Raw genomic sequence first — 20334 nt, 5'->3', positions numbered from 1 at the left:
AGTCATCCTTATGTTTTAACCAAGATTGTTTCTTTAAATCACATAGACTTAGGTGACTTCGTCATTGTCGAAAATGGCGAGATTTACGATGTAAATAATTATTATCGGTCATTTTCAGAAATTGTGTTTCGCCTAAAAACTGTATGTTATGTCAGGAGGGAGATTATATTTGTCCTAATGGCATCCAGGGAAAAATAAAACTGAGATTATTTGGAAGATGATTGTTTTCAGCTTAATGTTGTGTGTTTAGTCAGTGCAAAAAAGGTGCATTTCCCTTTGACACAGTAATCAGCTACAAATGTCCGTTCTCTCTTTGCTAAGCAATATCAACGACCTCGTATTTGACTAACACTGCTTATGTTGTGTGGCATAGAACCAGCATTGCGCCGCTCTAGCTGGCCTCAATGTATGGTTGTGACGTCATCAGCAGTGTGACGTCACTGTCACTGTACAAATGGCGCCACGTCAGCTAGATGAACCTCGGCTCAGTCTGAGTTCACAGAGTGCAGCGACATGTAAACAGTTTGTTGTTGGCTGTTTCTCAGAACAAAATTAACACAGAATAATTATTATCTCATGACGGGCGACGTTTACGTACAATCACTCATAGTTTATGTTTACATTCACTTCACAATTTTTTACCTGATCATGCGAGGTTCCAAACACAAAACATGACAAAAATGTCTGAAAATACATTCAACAAGTTTTATTTGTATTCAGAAAAAGAGGAAATCAAGTGAATTGTGACACACGACTACGTGAACGGCACACACGACGTCGGTGTAAGTAACGACATGTGCTCCGTCTCTGTCTATACCAACACCGACTTCAGTGTGCACCACGTGACACCAGGAGATCCAACACTCGCTGATGTCCACGGACTCTCGCCAAGTCGGCCGCTGTCCGCCCGAAGTTGTTAATGGCGTTGACGTCCACCATGTTCAGGTCCAGGATCAGCTTCACCGTCTCCAGGTCCCCTCTCCAACAGGCGAAGTGAAGGACGTTGTCACCGCCACTGTCCACCAGTGACACATCAGCCCCTCTACCCACCAGGAACTCCACCACGTCCCTGTGTCCATTATATGCTGCCACCATCACCGGTGTCACACTGCTCCATCTTCTATAGTTGATCTTAACGTTCCCCGTTGCCAGGATTCGCTTCACTCTCTCCAGGTCACCGTCCCCGCTGGCGTCGTAGAGATCGCGGCCTGCTGCTGCTGATGGAGTCGCTGTAACACAACGTAAACTGTGTACATCAGACATCTTTGTCACACATCCACAATGTTTACATCATGTTGATACGTGACTTGGGCATTGCTACGTCATTTGAACAATTCCATCATGGCTGACAATAATCCAACATATATGACGGGAATGTTATCATGTGGTTTCTGGAATTAACGATGGCGTGTTTAATAAGTAACTTTCTGTTAGCGTCAGAAATTGTAGCATTATTTTGTGTACGACTTGAGAGTGTTGATGTTTGTTGAACTTTACCAGGTGATAGTGTCAGTACAACTGTTGTTGCTGGGTTTTCCAACCTACCGTGGTCATCAGAGTTTTGTGTCGTCACTTGCGCCGGTGGAACCGTCTGGCTGGGTGACAGATCCTGACTCGCGTCAGTCGTGGAGGCTGAAACAGGGAACATGTTTTTCAGAAGACTATACAAAGCACATAAGCATTTCTGTTTTCACCTTTCTAGATATGTTTTGCCTTTCAATATTATGTATGATTAAATTCTAAATACATATCTTATGAAAAAAGTATTAACCATATATCTTTCAGTTTGATTGAGATAACTCTTAATAGTATGAAAAATGTTACACGTCCTGATATTAAATTTGAAATTTTGTGATTGACAAGGTCGATCGGTACCGGGTGATATTCATCCCTCAAGTCCAAATCACCACGGACATATACATCAGTGAGGTAAATGCAGGGAGAATTAAAAACTGAGCTTCCTGTCTGCTGGGTTTTCCCACCTACCCTGTAGGTCTTGTGTCGTCAATGGCACAGGTGAAACCGTGTATTTCTGGATCAGGTCAGTCGAGGCTGAAACAGAAAGAATTTTAATCAGAAAATTATACATAGTACAGACATATTTAAAGTGTTATGATTACTGGCCTCAGGTTCCACAAATGTTTTGCCTTTCAATAGTATGTATTGATAAAGTCAGTTATAACAGAGGCATTGAATGTATGGTTTGCTTTCATTGAGATTTCATTTCCTAAACATATTTTCACAGTCTGATTCAGTAAATGTAATAAGGTGTGTATTCTGCATTTACGGTGTGATGAGAATTGAGATCGTCCTCTTTGTTGAAGTGTTGTAATTGAATAGATGCTTATTTTCATAAAACATAGAATTTGAATTTGAAATTTAAAATCATCTCTGCTCAGAGCACACAATTTCAGTTCAACTTTCCGACCACTATTTAAGTAATGACATCATATTTATCAACTTAATTACGTATAGTTCCTCAGTGCATAATCTCGGCATTGTGCATATGTTGATCAAATTGTTGCCATTTGACAAATAAACAGCGAAGATGAGGAATTATGAAATTGTAAATTGTGTCTTAATACTTTTTGCACGACTCTGTACCCGGTATTTTAGACAAATTCTAATGTGAAGCAGATTAAAACTTCAGTGTCTTTCAGGCAGTCTGAAGGGCAAGCAACACGTCAACTTGAGCCAGTGTTTGTGCAACACAGTTGTAATTTGTATCAGGCAGATTCTGCGAAGCTCTCACAAAATGGCTGAATATCGAGCCACAGCGGTAGAGCCCCTTTCAGAATATATCATTCAGATATATATATGCAGATTCTTAGTAGACGTCAGGGACTCAGATGTAATAGTTCCGACCACTCTGTCAAACCAGGACACTGACGCACTCAGACTGAGCTAATAACGCTAAATGCAACCTTGAAAGAGAAACGGCAGTTTTCTGATCCTGTTGTGCTAAGTAGATCTATAGATGGATATTCACGAGCTCAGTCTAGGTGTGAAATAGAAATACCCAGATACCGTGCACCCTGCTTATAATGTATGTTGTGTTGCGTGTAGACAGACATTCTCCAACTCCGTCTAGACTCCTGGATGCCACAGGGACATATATGTCCTTCCACTTCAACCTTTACTTTGAATTCCACTAAAATTTTAAATATGTCACGCACACCGATACAGTTCAGTTTAAAATTCTGCGGGAAATTTGCTGTTTTTGAGGTTCATTCACTATTACATCAGTCAAAGCTAGAGTGATTAAGATTACATTTCCAAATACGTTTCATCGTAAATATCGCCATTTTTGACACGATATGAAATTCGCTTTCACGTAAACTTGGAAATGTGACATCGGACAATTACTGGGAGTATTGATCACTGACTCGTAATAATTTTGAAACACTGCCAGTGAAAACAGAATCTGTTGGGATGTTTTCGAAAATACACTTGCACAGACGCTGAAGTGCGCTTTGTGCCATATATTGGAGAGTGTTAACAAGTCATGTTTTGCGAAGGCCTGTATACATACATATTAGACAGTTTCTTCTACGTGAAGGTCGGTTGAACAAGAGTAAACACAATCGCCCAATCATTACGCTTCCAGTATTACGATGTACATTTTGCGTATCGTCCAGATATGCTTTCGTGAAACTTGTTTCAGTATGTACAGTTAGACACATCATACCATACATGGAGGTGTGGTATGCGTTTTTTATTTTTTATTCTTTGGAAGGTGTTAGTTGTTTACATTATGCTTACAGAAGAAACCCACGAACTTAGTGTAGTCCACCGTATGTTAAATATGTACATAAACGGTAGAAGATCACAGTTTGAACGTTAGTTCCTGTCGTGTACAATGTCCAGTTCAGTGGAACTAATATATACAGTTTTATATCAACTAGTTAATAAACACCGATTTAATTCAACTAAATAACAAGTAAAACTGATAATATTAATGAAAATGATTTCACCATTTACTGAATCATACATGTACACAAATTCAAAGGAATTGTTTTGTTCACTGAATTTGTGTCCGTCTTTGTATATGTGTACACAAAACAGTTATGCATATTCATAGGGCAGGTGCGCGTTTGACAGAAATATTTTGAAATTCATTATAATTGTTTTTGTTAATATAATCAATTCTTATTCTATTGAAAATATTGTGATGACAACATAACGAACTCTAACAATATTTAAACTAAAACTGCTGTAAAATATATTTACCATGTCACCTCTTAATTTGGACAAGCCTGATCCTTTTCTATGATAGTTCTTTCTGCTCTCTGCATTGCATACTTATGAAGAGAAATAGATTCGTATTAATGGATAAAAGAAAGAAAAGCCTTATCCTACAAGATATATTCAGGTGTTGTGAAAAATTATTTTTCATTTTCATTAAAATTGATACCAAACAGGTTAAGCAGATTTGAAAGCTTACATGTCTAAGTGTTGACATATTCAGAACTCTGTTTAAATGGTGAAATCAATCATTTATGGTTTGTATAAAGAGTGTTAAATTCTGACACCGTCGTCAAAACCTTTTATGCAGTGAATGGAAATTGTGTGAGATATATACTAATTAGCAAACCAACATCGCAAAATACATAAAACAGGCACTACCGAAAAATAAATGTTGTCAATTTAAACATTTATTGCGAGTCATTTATTGTCTTGTGCGTATGACGTAATGGAGAAGCACATAAGTCATCCATTTCATATACACACATTTCCTTCAGATGTCAGGCTGTGTTTTCTTTGATCACACCCCTCCGTAAATCCTAAACCCGGTGTTTTTATCGATGCACGGTAACACGTTTTCTACTATCTTTGACGCATACAAAATTAGCAGTGTCTGTTTCTCAAACTAGCGAGGCAGTCGCTTTTATACCATTGTATATATAGGAACTTGAATATGCTACATTTCTGTGCAATTTCATGGCGGTATGTAGATCCAGGATCTCGCGAGCGGGCTTCTCGCACAACATTCACCTTTCAAAACATTTGAAAATGTACGCCTGAAATTACAACTCAGCATCCATCGTGCAAGATGCGAAATACATATCGAGATACAGTGCAGTCTGGTTATAATGGATATTGTAAACCAAAAGTTACTGTGTTCTGTAATCTGATTGGTTGAAAAACATGATCAAATGTTATTAGATTCCCGGAAACTGCAAGACTATTCACTGCGTATTGAGACGTAAACAACTGTTTAGTTGTGTCATCAACAGTGGTGACGTCATTCAAATCATATTGTGACATAAAGTTAGAATGACGTCACAAATGAGCAGCTCCAGATGCTACCATGAGAAACAGCTGAAACGGCCAGCTGATGACACTTCACTGCTGTACCCGTTCTCGATGTAAACGATTGCAGACAGTAAAACCCCTTTGGTTTACTTTTTTGTTTACAATGTCGATAAACATCATGTTTTGGCCAATTTCCGGGTGTTATTGAGTATTTGAAGCACGGGAATATTTCATTTGAAACCTCCGGCTGACGCCGTCGGTTCCAAATACATTTCCGTGCTTTAAATACTCAATAACACCCGGAAATTGGAATTTACCATGGCATCAACCAAGAGTAATTATAACCTGGTGGTTGTTTCAGAAGATTCCAGACCCAACCTCGCAGTTGTGTTACCTCTGCTACCATGCAGTTAATTAGTGAAAGAAATACCCCACTTGCAGTCCCGCACTGCCTGATTACCCGGGGTAACCTCCTAGAACTACTTGGTGTGTTGTCAATCATGAAAGGGTAAATATAAACTAATGTCTATAAGCGCAATCAAAAAATGCCGGTATTCACGGACAAGCAAAGATACAATCTGGTGTACGGTTTCATTCAATCTGAAGTTCAGATGTATGTTATACTGGGACTGTTTTCAGTTCTCATATCAATCTGACGTCCATATGTCTGCCATACTGAGACTGTTTTCAGTTCTCATATCAATCTGACGTTCATATGTCTGCCATACTGAGACTGTTTTCAGTTCTCATATCAATCTGACGTTCATATGTCTGCCATACTGAGACTGTTTTCAGTTCTCATATCAATCTGACGTTCATATGTCTGCCATACTGAGACTGTTTTCAGTTGTCAGGTCACAGAGCGTTCAATGTTTAGCTGACCGGGGCTGTGCTGGACAGGCCTGACCTAAAGGCACTGACCTGACAAGATCAGGTCTTCTTGATAAGTCTGTAAGTTTTTTGTTTCTTCTGCCGAGAACCGGCCTTTGTCGTTTGTCATGTGACTACCAGGAAGTGATTCCACGAGGTAAAGGCAGCTTATGTACAGTGTGTCTTGTCTGCTACCCCCAAGTTAATATGTCTTTTATCTCGACTTGCTCAGCAATGTCGCCTACCCATTCAGTCGTGTATGTTTTTTTCTTAAACTCGACCAGGCGCGTCCTTGTATGTCAACAGTTAACTCCCTTGTTCAATACACCCAGTATTTATACAAATTTCATATTTCAAAACATACAGCAAATAACGCTCTGAATCGCGATTTTGTATAGTGTGAAACATTGCTACATTTACGATGAAGCGTATTTTGAAAGGCAATTTAAGCACCTCAGCTTAGTCTGAAATAATAGTTGATGGTGTCAGGAAACGGGGACTTTTCCGCAGAATTTAAAACTCTGAAGTATATATGTATGCGTGTGGTATATTTAGAATTTTATTGGACTTCAAAGTGATGGGTGAAGAGGAAGGACATATGTGTCGCTGTGGCATCCGAGGGTTAATGCGAGTGTCGTCTTCCCATACAGGTCATGCTGACCTAACCTCAGCCCGGTGTTATGTCATTTGAGTTCCTTATTATCGTCCCGTAATAATAACAAGAGGACAGAACAAATTGCAATAAAATCAATTTTTGCTGGAACAAGTAAGTTGTGTACCTTTAACATATCAAAAGTATAGAAAAGTATCATGAACGATTTTGTTCGAAAATGTTTTTTTTTAAATTCCAAGTTTAGTACATCTGATACGTAAAAACAGATGACCGTTGTTATTCACTGTGTGTCCGTAGAATGCAAACACAATGACCGATTAGCGTATATTCCCTAGCAGTTCAACACAACGAGGATAACTGTTTTCACACATTTACAATTTAATACTGGCTTCATTAATGTCTAACATATACATAATTTCTCTTAGGTGGGGACGCACGGTTCGTCGGTGGAAGGAAACTGACAGTGACAGAGAGTGATGTTCTCAGGCAGTAAAATGATGCAAATACGTCATGCAGTAAAATGATACAAATACGTCATGCAGTAAAATGATACAAATACGTCATGTAGTAAAATGATACAAATACGTCATGTAGTAAAATGATACAAATACGTCATGTAGTAAAATGATACAAATACGTCATGTAGTAAAATGAAGATCGGTTTACCCTTGTTGAGGTTAATTAAACAAACATGCTCAGTGTCGCTTAACCTCGGACTTGATCCAATTTGTTAGAAATAGCCAATGTTGTAATTGTTTTAACTTCATTGTAGAAGTCTGTGAGTCAAATATAAAGCACACAACTACATTTCCACTGGCTCTCCAAAGACTCAGGACAACCCTCCAGTCCAATGACCGTAATCCACCCTCCAAAAATCAGCCATCCCCTTCCCAACCCCCTAACCATCCCCCCTCCTCCCCCCCCCCCACCCCCCCTCAACACACACCCTCCCCACCTCACCCCTACCCCCCTCTGCTCAATTACTTGTAAAGTGATCTGCAAGATTTATTGAGAATGTGGTTACTCCTACCAGGCCCCCCGTTGATACATGCACAAGAGAATATTAAACCACAACAGCCAAGCAGAGAGCAAATCAGTCCTCTCAGATCACCAACGGAACTTCGGTACCCATGAAATCATGTTTGACAAATTCGAAATCATATCCATAGTTTACATGCCTTGTGAGCCCAAGGTTGGCTTTACCTGACAGCCCAACGTTTACATGCCTTGTGATCCCTTGATTATCAATTCGACAACGGCAATTCGACATACCCAAACTTCATGTTGACGTGTACAACGTTTTGTTGATATGCCAACCTAATGCCATGTTGCCCTGTCATCTGAACCCTATGTTGACAATCATGTTAATGCTAATCTAATACACATTTGGTTGTAACATCGAAACAGAAAGTTAATTACGTGACAAATCTTTTGCTTAATGACTCACCTGTCGTTCCAGGATAGGTCGTGGTTGAAGGCTCCGTGATCTCTTTCCTCATCCCACAACAACTTGTATTCAGCGTCCTGTAGTCTTGTGTGAGGCCAGCGAGTGTCCGGTTTGCGTCAGACAGATCTCCAATGGTCTGATTCAGTTGAATGTATAAACTCCGAATGTCTGAAGGTAACTTTATCTGCATTTCCTGTAAGCCCTTTCCAGTCACCACACAACTGGTATTCACCGTTTTCAAGTCCTCTGTGAGGCCAGCGAGTGTCTGGTTTGAGTCAGACAGGTCTCCAATGGTCTGATTCAGTTGAATGTATAAACTCCGAATGTCTTTGGATACGTTTCTCTGCATTTCCTGCAAGCCCTCCCGGTATGATTTTATTTCTTTCTCCGTCACCACACAACTGGTATTCAGCGTCCTGAAGTCCTGGGTGAGGCCAGCAAGTGTTTGGTTTGCCTCAACCAGGTGATCAATGGTTTCATTCAGTTCTGATCTCAGTAACCTTGCATATGAGGTTACACGAACTACTGTCTGATTTACCTGCATCTGTAGAGCCCGGATGTCATTGGTCAAATCGCTACGTTCTTTCCCGACAGTTTTCCTGTAGGTGTTTCTTTCCCGTTCAACATGCGTTAAGTCTCGTGTTATGACTTGAAGTTTTGTGGTTATGTTTTGCACCTTATCCTCCAAGCTGTGTACGTGATCGAGAACTTGTCCGTTGATCGGATGCCCAATATCATCATCAGTTAGGATGCTTGTAATCGCTTGTTTCACGAGAGTTTCTATCAATGAAGGAAGGAATGTTGACTTCAGTTCTTCTTTCAGTGACTCCTCCCAAACCTTAAACTTCTTCATCAGTTTATTCTCAGCTGCAATACTTGATAATTTCCACTTGCTCAGGTCATATTCTACCACCCTCACACGTGTAGTCAGTTTCGCCAAACTGACATCAGCATGTACGTCTTGCATGCCACACAATAAAAGACTCAGAAATACAACTGTTGATAGCTCCATTTTTCCAACAGAACAGTACGCAAATAGGAAGGCGACCGCCTCGCAGCTGGGTAAACGGCTTTTATACAGCTCGACTGAAGTGTTTGGAACAACGCCAGCTCGGGGGAAACACACGCTACATCAGCAGTGTATGCAATTATGGCGCCCAGGTAGAGAACCAAACGCTACACCAGCAGTGTGTGTAGACATGGTTCCCAGCTAGGGGAAACACACGCTACACCAGCAGTGTGTGTAGACGTGGCGCCCAGCTATGGGAACCAGACGCTACTCCAGCAGTGTGTGTAGACATGGCGGCCAGCTAGGGAACCACACGTTACTCTAGCAGTGTGTGTAGACATGGCTCCCAGCTAGGGAACCACACACTACTTCAGCTGGTATCAATAGGCTGATTGTGTGCATGCCCTATGTAGCTGGTATCAATAGGCTGAATGTGTGTATTCTTTACGTAGCTGGTATCAATAGGCTGAATGTGTGCCTGCATTATGTAGCTGGCATCAATAGGCTGAATGTGTGCATGCATTATGTAGCTGGTGTCAATAGGCTAACTGAACTAACAAACTAAATGAATGAAAACAACTTATAATGAAAACAATAAAAACGAATAACAAACACACAAACAGTGAGAGTCATTCTAATCACGTACATCTCTTAATTATTCACAAACAATCTCTGAATCACGTCACGAGTCATCCCAAAATCCTGTGTACCCTTGTCAGAATAGCTGCCATTTTGTAGAAAATGGCCATCTGAAGAGATGTGATACGTCAACATTGTTGTACAAATCAATTTGCCCCCGCAGATCTGGGTTTGGTGACCAGGGTAGAGTTGTAACTGCATGCATACTTATGTAATCTACTACGGCACGTGATCGACGAGGCCTGGTTTTCCCGGCCATGTACTGACGTCGTGTGTCAGGCGGATGGTTATCGTGTTTATTGGTTTGTATTACAAGAGGGTAAACACAGTGGTTGTAGAAGTGAAGTGAAGCAAATGCAAGTGCGACGCCCTACTTGTTCTCGTTGTTTCATTTAATGTGCATACTCCCTTGTAATACAAACAAATATGATACTATTATCGTTTGTTAAACAGTTGGCAAAGTAAGATATGTGCACATTAATTTGGATTATTTAATTGCCTTATTCGATTTAATTTTTAATTCATCTTTGCATTTTCACTGCACAAAGACTAAAATAGAATAATGTTTGTGATCCAGGGAGACAATATTTCCCTGCTTACCTACAAATACTTGAACACTGTAGGAAGCAGAATGATATTTATTTGTACATGATAGATATCATAGTTCCAGTGTACTTTATGTACATCCAGTTTCACTGAACTGTTACATATGACACCCCAGACATTGGTAAAGCAGATCAGTTATTGGGGGTACATCTCTCGTTTGAAATTGCGGTGTTAAAGTGTCTAGATGTTGATTTGACAAAACTTTCCAACTTGTTCAAAACAGAATATGTAGTTTCGGAGTGGATTCAGTGAAGAGTAGCGCACCGCGTACTGACACTTCTCCGACAAATATTTGGCTCGGAATATGTACTTTATATTTTGATAGACATGCTGTGTTAAACTACAAGACTATGTTAAGTGTGTATAGGTGAGAGTGACCTAGGGTAAAAATATCATAGAGACTGGCATTGCTCACATGGAACCTGCAACACTGTACGAGCGCCGTGATCGACGTGGAAAATGTCCAAGAAATGCACTAAAAGAGCCAAGATGTAAACAAAGTCGTAAATCATCCGTATTTATCTGCCTGCGAGCAAAATCACAGAGATATGTACTTTACTAAGGATTGATCTCAGATACAACGTTTGCTGTAACTGTCACTTCTCCCTCCGTTCAGTATTTGCTGTCATAACGCCATACATAAACTTAGAGTCGTCCACACTTGTTTCACGAACCCAAAAGTATGCCATAACAAACATCGCCATATCAAAATATATGTACTATTACACGTCAGATCAAACATAGTTTTTTATGGTGTGGTAGTTAAGACCGAACGGGAACATCCAAATCGCTATGACATGCTTTCTCCTGTAGTACATTGGCATCTTTTCTTATGAATTGTGAAACTACCAAAATATCCACTCACACTGGGAAACTTTGTATTGGAATCGATTTACAGGTCATGATTAATGTTGAGGTTTAATGTTATGCACAACCGCATAAATCCACTTTATATATATTTATGTCGTTCAGATATCAGGCTGTATTTTCTTCACTCACACTGTTCGTACAGATGACAAGTTAAAAATATCGTTGCAGAGTGTTTTAATCGATGCACGATTACAAACGGAGAAATTGACTTTTTTCAATGCATACGCAATTGGACATCATTTAGTCTCAAATCCTGATGGGAGCTGCATATATATTTAATATTTTATTAATAGTGAATAAAATATAATATTCTACATTTCTGTGTAATTGTATAGCCGCAAGCAGATCCAGGACCACGTGAGCGCAATTATCGCACACCGTTCACTTTTCAAACTTTGGGTTTATATTATCAAAATTGTTTCATTGGCATCTAACGGGCTAACATCATCAACACTGTTTTCACGCGTAAGAGAAAAACACCAGTCATCTGATTGTTTGAATCTGTGAAGAATTCAAGGATGCGTGTGTTGCGGCTGAGTGTTGAACATTTGTGTGTTGTGGGTGTTTCATGAAGACCTTGCATAAAACAGGATTCTGTAAACACTGTCAAACAGAAGTGGTGGGGTAACCTTGTGTTTGAAGCGTTCACTCGTCACGCCAAAGACCTGGGTTTGGTTCCCCACATGGGTACAGTGTGTGAAACTCATTTCTGGTGTCGCCCGTCGGGATATTCCTGGAATATTGCCAGAAGAGGCGCAAAACTAAGCTTACTCGCCCAGACTCACACTAACAAATATGACGGAGAGAAGATTTTAAGATTTCATGTTTATATATCACATAGTTATAGGCGAGGTCTCAGCAAAATCATTTGCGACTTGACAAAATCACACATCACTCATCACTAATACAAATTATTGGCTTTTTTTCAAATTCAGTTTAAAGGGTGATATTTACATTTACAACATACATTATTTGGATGATGAGTGTTTTCAGTTGAAATTTGTGTTGTGTGTGTTTAGTCAGTGCGAAATAGGTGCATTTCCCTCTGCCACAGTAATCAGCTACATATGTTCTCCCTTTCATAAGCAATGGTGACTAATACTGCTTGTGGTGTGTGGCATGGAGCCATCTTTGTGCCGCTCTAGCTGGCCGAGAAGACGACGGGCGCCTCAATGTATGATTGTGACGTCATCAGCAGTGTGACGTCACTCTCACAGTACAAATGGCGCCACGTCAGCTGGGTGAACCTGGACTCAGTCTGACGTCACAGAGTGCAGTGACATGTAAACAAACAGTTTGTTGTTGTCTGTTTCACAATTCGCGAGATTCTCTGAATAAAATTAACACAGCATTATGTCAAGACGGGCGACGTTTACGTACAATCACTCATTTTCTTATCTGATCATGCGTTGATCCACATACAAAAAATGACAAAATGTCTGAAAATACATTCAACAACTTTTATCTATATTCACAAAGAAAAAAAAAGGAAATCACACGACTACGTGAACGGCACACACCACGTCAGTGTCAGTAGCGACATGTGCCCATTCTCTGTCTATACCAACACTGACTTCAGTGTGCAACCAGTTGCTGACGTCCCCCGATTCTCGCGTAGTAGGCCGCTGTCTTCCCCTGCTTGTCACTGGCGTTGACGTCAACCACGTCCAGGGACAGGATCAGCTTCACCGTCTCCTTTATAACAGGCCAAGTGAAGGCCGTTGCTACCGTCCCTGTCCACCATTGACACATCAGCCCCTCTACCCACCAGGAACGCCACCACATCCCTGTGTCCCTTATGTCATCGGTGTCCTGTTGTTCCTTGCTCTATAGTTGATGTTCACCTGACCGGCTGCCAGGATCCGCTTCACTCTCTCCAGGTCACCGTGCCTGCTGGCGTTGTAGAGGTCGCGGCCTGTTGCTGGTGATGGAGTCGCTGTAACACAAAGTAAACATTGTACACCAGTCATCTTTGTCACACATCTACAATGTTTACATCATGTTGATACGTGACTCTGACATTGGTACGTCATCATGTCTGACAACAATCCAACATGACGGGAATGTTAACATGTGGTTTCTAGAATTAACGATGGTGTTTTCAAGACACAACATTCTGTTAGAGCTTGAAGTTGTAGCATCATTTGTGTACGACTTGAGAGTGTTGATGTTTGTGTAACTTTCCAACGTGATAGCATCAGTACACCTGTTGGTGCTGGGGTGTCTTCCCACCGTGTGGATCAGTCTTGTGTCGTCACTGGCGCCGGTGGAAAAGTCTTGCTTAGTGTCAGATCCTCACTCGCTGACAAAAGGGAATGTGTTTTTCAGAAAAAATATATATAAGCATTTCTACTGCTGGCCTGTCGTCTTTCTACATGCGTTTTGTCTTTCAATACTATGCTTGATTAAATTGTGACTACATAGAATATACAACACGTATTAATTGTACATCGTTCAGTTTGCCTGAGATAACCGAGACCGCTTGTCTGTGCATGAAAAAAGAAACACTTTCTAAATCTAGGTTTTACAACGTGAAAGTATGTGAATAGGAACATGAATGACGATCGGTACCGGGTGAGATTAACCCCTCAAGTCAAAATCACCACGGGCATATACATCAGTGTGGTAAATGCAGGAATAATTAAAAAGTGAGTTTCCTACCTGCCAGACGGACAGATACATGTTTGTCCTACCTCTCCAACCATCACTTTGAACTCCAATGACATTTTAAATATGCTTAAACCCAAACAACGTATGAGACCATCTTAAAATTGCGAAGTAATATATAAAATTAAACGTTGAAAGTCTATTTAAACAAAAAAGTAAATGCAACATTTTGGTCTGGTTAAAAGCCACTTTAAACCACGCATGTAGTAAAGAACGTTACAACTTGTAGTAAAACAGCTGCTTCAGTAGTCATTGGGGCTGAGTGTAATGAAAAATAATAACAACTAAAAAAAAGGGTGCCGAAAGACACCAGCAGTATTTTTGATTCTTTGCTCAAACACTAGCGCAGGTTAAACTACAAGACAGGTTGTATATTGAGTGTGTATAGGTGACAGTGACCTAGGGTATAAATAGCATAGACACTGGCATTGCTCACATGGAACCTTGTTACGGTTAAGAAGAGAGAGAGAGAGAGAGAGAGAGAGAGAGAGAGAGAGAGGCAGAGGCAGGCAGAGGCAGGCAGGGGGCTGCGTATATTGTATAATATCCTATCGTTGACGTTGTGGCTGAAATGTAAACAAGGTGTGTGGGGATATACTATTCGCAGACAATGGCAGGCGTGAGGAGCGTTTACAATCGTCATCAGCACGTATTTGTGTCAGCAGTGTTACAGCTGTGTGTTGTTGTTCGTCTTTGATTATATTCATACATCACATCAAACAGAATGAAAGTCGGGATAGGTATATATCGGACATATAACTTACGCTATACAGAATAAAAAGCGGGAAGGATATATAAGATATATAATTTGCACCACGCAAAGGGAATGCCGGGAAAAGTGCATCGGATATATAACTTAAACCATACAGAAAAAAGGCGGGAGGGTATATTGATATAAAACTAAGACACACAGAATGGAAGACGGGAGAATTTGTACACCTGCTGCTTTCTAAATGTTATTCTGAAAGGGAGGGCGTGAGTATCATGTTTAATACATTAGGCTAAACAGAAAAAGTGAAATGTTTCTCAGGCATCGGCGCGTCACTTTTGTTTGGGTGGGTAATAATATTTTATTGGCATTTGAATAAAAATAATGTTGACTTCGCTGTGTCCCGATCATCCATTTGACCACTGTAAGAATAAGTGTCTGAAAGAGCGAGAGTTACTTAAGCTACATCTTATAAACACGTGCTAGACTTTCCGAGCTGAATATCTGAGAGAAAAAAATGACAACGTGTTCCTCCCTCGTCACTTTTTTTTTCCATTGACAATTACAAAACAAAGTCCTATGCCCCCCATGAAAATGTGCCCGAGAAACGGTTAATTACTTATATGCTGGCTTACAAGTCAGTGTGCGAAATAGATGTTATTACCCATTTGGGCTATACCTTATTTATTCTTTTAATTAAATGTTACTGCAGACCTTGCATCTGAAAGACCCTGAAGGTGCCAGCCATTTCTTTCTCGGTTCCTTTTGTATGATATTATTATTGTATAGTCCGTTCCTTTAAACTGAGGGTTGCTGGTGGGGTCCATGGGTAGGGAAGTAGTGCTATGAATCAGGGCCTAGATTTTCGAAGCTCTCTTAGTTCTAAGATAGCCGTACGTTATTGCCAATGAATGGCAGTCAGACTATGTTAGGGCTAAAAGAGCCTAGAAAACCTAGACCCTGGATTACAAGGCGGGCGGCATTCACAGCTCGTCTTATTACGCCTTAACCCTGGCTGGGCGGACCGTGGGGTAGCCTAGTGGATAGACCTTTCTCTCGTCCTGCAGAAGATTCTGTTTCGAATCCCTTTAGCAAAAATTGTTTTGAGGATGGAAACATAACTACTTCTCCTTTCAAGAAAGGTTTTCCTTCATGAAAGTACTGATGCAAGAGTGAGATTAAAATTTCGACAATCTAAAACACAGTCACAGATATGGCGCGAGGTCAGTGATCCATGGAATACAGTGATCTCGTATGATATGAAATATGTACCCTTCACGCATTCTCTTACGTGCTAAAATAGTGCAATATTCAAGTTAGTAATCGCGACAAGCGGGATACTTGTATTTACATTATACACAATCAATACACGGATTTACTAAGTTTGTGATTACATAGCCTTATTGATAGTTAAGTAATACAATTAGGTATAGTTATTACACTAGCAACTAAAGGTATTTATAGAATGAACATACAAGGAAAGTACCTTACCTGTAATTATAACAACATTATGGAATGTTGACATCTGTCTGCATGCCGTCGTCTCAGGCTGACAGATGACAATAGGAAGCGAATTCAAATTGTGCTGACGTCACAGGCTAAAGCTCGAGAATTACCTGGGCGTCAGTTACAGGTAGCACGTACAACTCCTTATTATTTGATTGTTGAGAGGCAGCCACAAGACTGAAGAAAGAAAAAAAAATAATAAATACGGGAGCTGGCGACACAATAGCATTTTAACAGTTGTGAACGTATTTACAAGGCTACAAGTAATCATGGATGTTTTTTTTTGTTTTGTTTTTTAAAGAAACTGTTACGAAATGTCAAGATAATGTTTCGAAGATATGTTATACGGCGATTTATCTACAATATAATGACTAATTGCAAATAATAGTGTTGAGTTGAGTAGAAAATCGCGATATTTGGGACGCTCCAAAACCAAGTTTACAGCATTGACTTGAACACATCCGCATCATTGCACCAGAATAATCAAAACAAGCACTCAGACGACTGGAACCCCGTGAGGTCAGAACAGGCGATGATGACGTCATGACCACTGTACCTGAACCTTGGTGCAGTCGCCGGTAAGAAAACTGCCAGAAAACTTGTAAATTTTAGAAAACGTTTTCTGCCCACCGGGTATGTGTATGCTATTACATTTGGAGTTGAACAACTGCCACTTTTCCCCCCTAATTTTCACACATTGATAAAGACACGGGTGATTTCTTCAAAGGGAGTTGTATACTGAAAAAGAGTTATATTGCGTTGAACGTTCGATGTACCAAGTCACGTGATCAGCGCCATTATTCAAGGCCGGGTACTGTGCTTGTCATAGATTTTCACAGCAGAACTGAGTGAATTTAAACGAGTTACTGTTTATATTGCTACACTATGTAAATAAATTCCAATTTTAGTAGAATCTGAATAAAACCCAGAAAATACCCTGACAGTGACTTCTGCCTGACATGGACTACAGTTTATATAGCTCCATTATGCAGATACATTCCAATTTTAATAGAATTTAAAAGAAAGTCAGCATCTACCCAGACAGTGATTTCTGCCTGTCGAAGACAGAATGGGTCAGCTTGCAAGGCCGGGTACTGTTGTCACAGTTTTTCACACGACCAGCCGTTGGATGCAACATACTTCTTAGATGACTGTGGTGCACTGGGACACCAGGTGTTCCTGGACACCCTCCATAACTGATGGAGGAACAAGCAGTCCAGATGGGACACTTTTGCTGCCATGTTGTAAGGACAAACACGTTTTGAGAGTAAAATGTTATTTATACACATTTATGCAAATGTCAGACTGCTAATACATAAAACCCTGAATGGAACAACTGTTGGTTATCTCAACACCCAACGCTCATTGAACAGTATCAATGATACCACTAACTAGAGCAAATTAACTTATTCAAAACTCAAGTTCGCTTACTATCTGAATTCACTGAACCTGGAGTACAGAAAAAGAAATAATTAAAGTAAGAAGAAAAAATGAAAACCTGTAGTTTATGTAGAGAAGCAAACATGGTAAAGTAAAGGATTAATTTTGTATTTCTGATAACTACAGCTGTGTGACGTTTCACGTGTGGTTGTTTTAATATTCTGGCTCTCAATATTCAAGAGATATTTGAATCAATTATATGCACGCAGTAAGTAAACTGCAAAACAGCATGTCAAGTTTCCTTTTTTCTTTTCCTTTTTTTGAAGAGTATATATTACACCCTTTTAATTATCTTATAAATCTGTATGAAATTTGAAACTAAATGACATTTGAAGATGTTGGTAGGCACAATCAGTCATGTTTTTATTTATAGGACTTTTTCAACCAAATTTGATGTGTTACTAGACTGAAGTTTCAATAGCAACAAAACACATTGGTTTTCATATAGAAAACATTTATTAAAAAGTTCTTAGTTTACAAGACACCCATCGTGAGAAAAGAATGAACCTTTCTAAGCCATTTTTTTTTTGTTAGAAACGCTTTAAAAATATTTCTGCACTTCAAAATATATGTTGTAGCATTCTAGTTCTGTAATGGTATCATGTCTATCCATTTTGGTGATGGCAGTCACACATTTACAACATACAATATGTATGTTGTAAATCTGGCCATGTAGGAGTAGCACCATATCAATATTGTTTAACCTTTTTTTGTTTTTATACGAAGTTTTCATGATTAATGTGTAACGGTGAGTAACACATCATCAAAATAATACATATTCATTGTCATGGTACAACAGGCCTTTCCATCCCAAAATAGTGACAATAACATCTGAAAGAAGAGAATGTTTTACAGCGTTTATAGAAATATACGTTCGACCTTACAATTTTAAGATCATGTAATACAAACATTTCTAAATATATTTAGAAGAATATCTAGTGTCCTACCTGTATATGTTTACATGAAATTTTATGTGGAGCTAGGGCAAGGGATAATTTATCAAAATACACTTTTTTTCAAGAAAAGAAATTATTTGAAAAATTATTATCATTTACAGACCTGTTACACCAAAAAGTTACCTCATTCCTTTCCAGCCAATTATTTCTAGGGTAAGTTTTAAAAACAAATTCTACACTTCTGAAAAATATTGGCATGCATTGTGCTTGTTTATTGGCATCACGTCAGCTGTTTCAACATCATCATAAACATATGACATGTAGTAGTGACTAGAAAAAGACAATAACTGTACACAAGGCAAGTTTGATGTTAAGAAAAGTTTGTCAAAATAAGTAACAACCAAGTAAAACATAAGAACTTCTTGCTCCTTTCGTAAGACAGGAGCAACCACAGAAACGTTCTACAGACAACGTAGTACCACTACAAATTGAATAAATACAGTTCTTTCCTACAATATAATCCATAAAAATATATATCACTGGGTTGAAAACTAATATTTGGTCCCAGTTACATAAACAAATCTCAGCTAAGCCCTTTTATATCATTTACAATATCTCGTCCATGATGGACTGACACCATATCTGATATTTAGAGGTCAGGGTTGAGGTCTGTTTTGGATGTGATCATAAATACTTTGGCAAATACTTTCCAGCAAATACAGTTTCAGTTGCAATGATCCTGGGAGCTTATGTATCCACTTTGGCAAAGTTTAATGAACAACATACGAAGAAATAATGTTATTCCTTGAAATAGTACCTAGTCCTGTTCTTTCAACTCTATCACAAGTTATCAATACATGGCAGATATAAATGTCTCAAAGAAATCCTAACGACAGCATACAGGCCAAGTTGCATGTTAATCATGCAAGTCTGATGTAACACTAACCACGAATCTGTGTTATTCTGCAAAACATAAGTAGCCTGGCATTTTTTTTTGCTTCTCCTCATTTAGTCAGTCCATGCCCATGACCGAAAATGGAGATAATACAAAATAAAATGTCGTCACGCTCAACTGTCAAATGTTACTAACTTGTGTATACAAACAGTCAATCACATTTTAATTCACTCACTCAGTGGTATTTCATTTTTGATAACCATGTCAATTTCATAAAAAATGTACGTCAGCTCAGTCAGTGTGCACGCTATTTACTTACACCAAATATGTGTTAAAATAGGACTGATAGGCGGCAATAAGTGGCTTATATTCGTACAGTAGTTTAAGATAAATCATATCGCAAGTATGAAATATGTTGTCACACACATATTTCGCACCAAAAATGATACATCCACGCTTGTTGACAAACACGATCTCAGCTGGCAGGCTCGGTATGCATCCTTGTTCCGGGGCCTCTCAATATTAATGAGAGTCAACATTTGACGTCACATTTCTCAAAGTACGAAAAAATGTGTGTCTAGCTTTGTTATCCCCCTTTCCATTGGTTTATTTGTATTCTTTGTGCAATCAGAGACAACGTTACAAATGCGCGTAGACACACCTCCTTCCCCTGTTTTTACCCCGTTTTCTAACCATGTTTTTGTGCTTACGAGAAGAACTGTTTCGGTTATCTCCCCTGGCTGGATATCGCAAATGTTGGATCCAAGCTATCAGTTTAGTATCTACCTGATCTACAGCCATGCTCGCATGAAAAAATCGCCGATTGCGGAGCATCTGTTTCTGCTATTCTTTTCACCCCCTTTAATAAGATTTTAAGCCGTCACTTCTTCGCCAGAATAACAACACCTTGG

The 20334-nt window shown here is 39.4% G+C and overlaps 2 protein-coding genes across 2 annotated transcripts; both read right to left on the bottom strand.

The window, feature by feature from the left end:
* Positions 1–821: 821 nt before the first annotated feature.
* LOC137259910 (ankyrin repeat domain-containing protein 29-like) lies at positions 822–1301 on the bottom strand. The gene has a single exon (XM_067797557.1). It carries the CDS (start codon positions 1261–1263, stop codon positions 829–831), a length of 435 nt encoding a protein of 144 aa, XP_067653658.1. The 5' UTR covers positions 1264–1301; the 3' UTR covers positions 822–828.
* A 6143-nt stretch (positions 1302–7444) lies between these two features.
* Positions 7445–9198, bottom strand: LOC137259677 (uncharacterized). Its single transcript, XM_067797276.1, has 2 exons — positions 8187–9198; positions 7445–7515 (listed from the first exon to the last, which is right to left on the bottom strand). The coding sequence occupies exons 1-2, from the start codon at positions 9196–9198 to the stop codon at positions 7445–7447; spliced, it is 1083 nt and encodes a 360-aa protein (XP_067653377.1).
* Between the last annotated feature and the right edge of the window lie 11136 nt (positions 9199–20334).

This window comes from Haliotis asinina, chromosome 13 (assembly GCF_037392515.1).
Source record: "Haliotis asinina isolate JCU_RB_2024 chromosome 13, JCU_Hal_asi_v2, whole genome shotgun sequence".
Lineage (NCBI taxonomy): Eukaryota > Metazoa > Mollusca > Gastropoda > Lepetellida > Haliotidae > Haliotis > Haliotis asinina.
The sequence above is the reverse complement of the archived record's forward strand: the minus strand, read 5'-3'. Positions and strand labels throughout refer to the sequence as shown.

Coding starts and splice junctions, on each gene's coding strand:
- LOC137259910 (XM_067797557.1), bottom strand. CDS start 1,263: ATGTCTGATGTACACAGTTTACGTTGTGTTACAGCGACTCCATCAGCA.
- LOC137259677 (XM_067797276.1), bottom strand. CDS start 9,198: ATGGAGCTATCAACAGTTGTATTTCTGAGTCTTTTATTGTGTGGCATG. Junction 7,516..8,186: donor GACCTATCCTGGAACGACAG/GTGAGTCATTAA, acceptor TTTGACTCACAG/ACTTCTACAATGAAGTTAAA.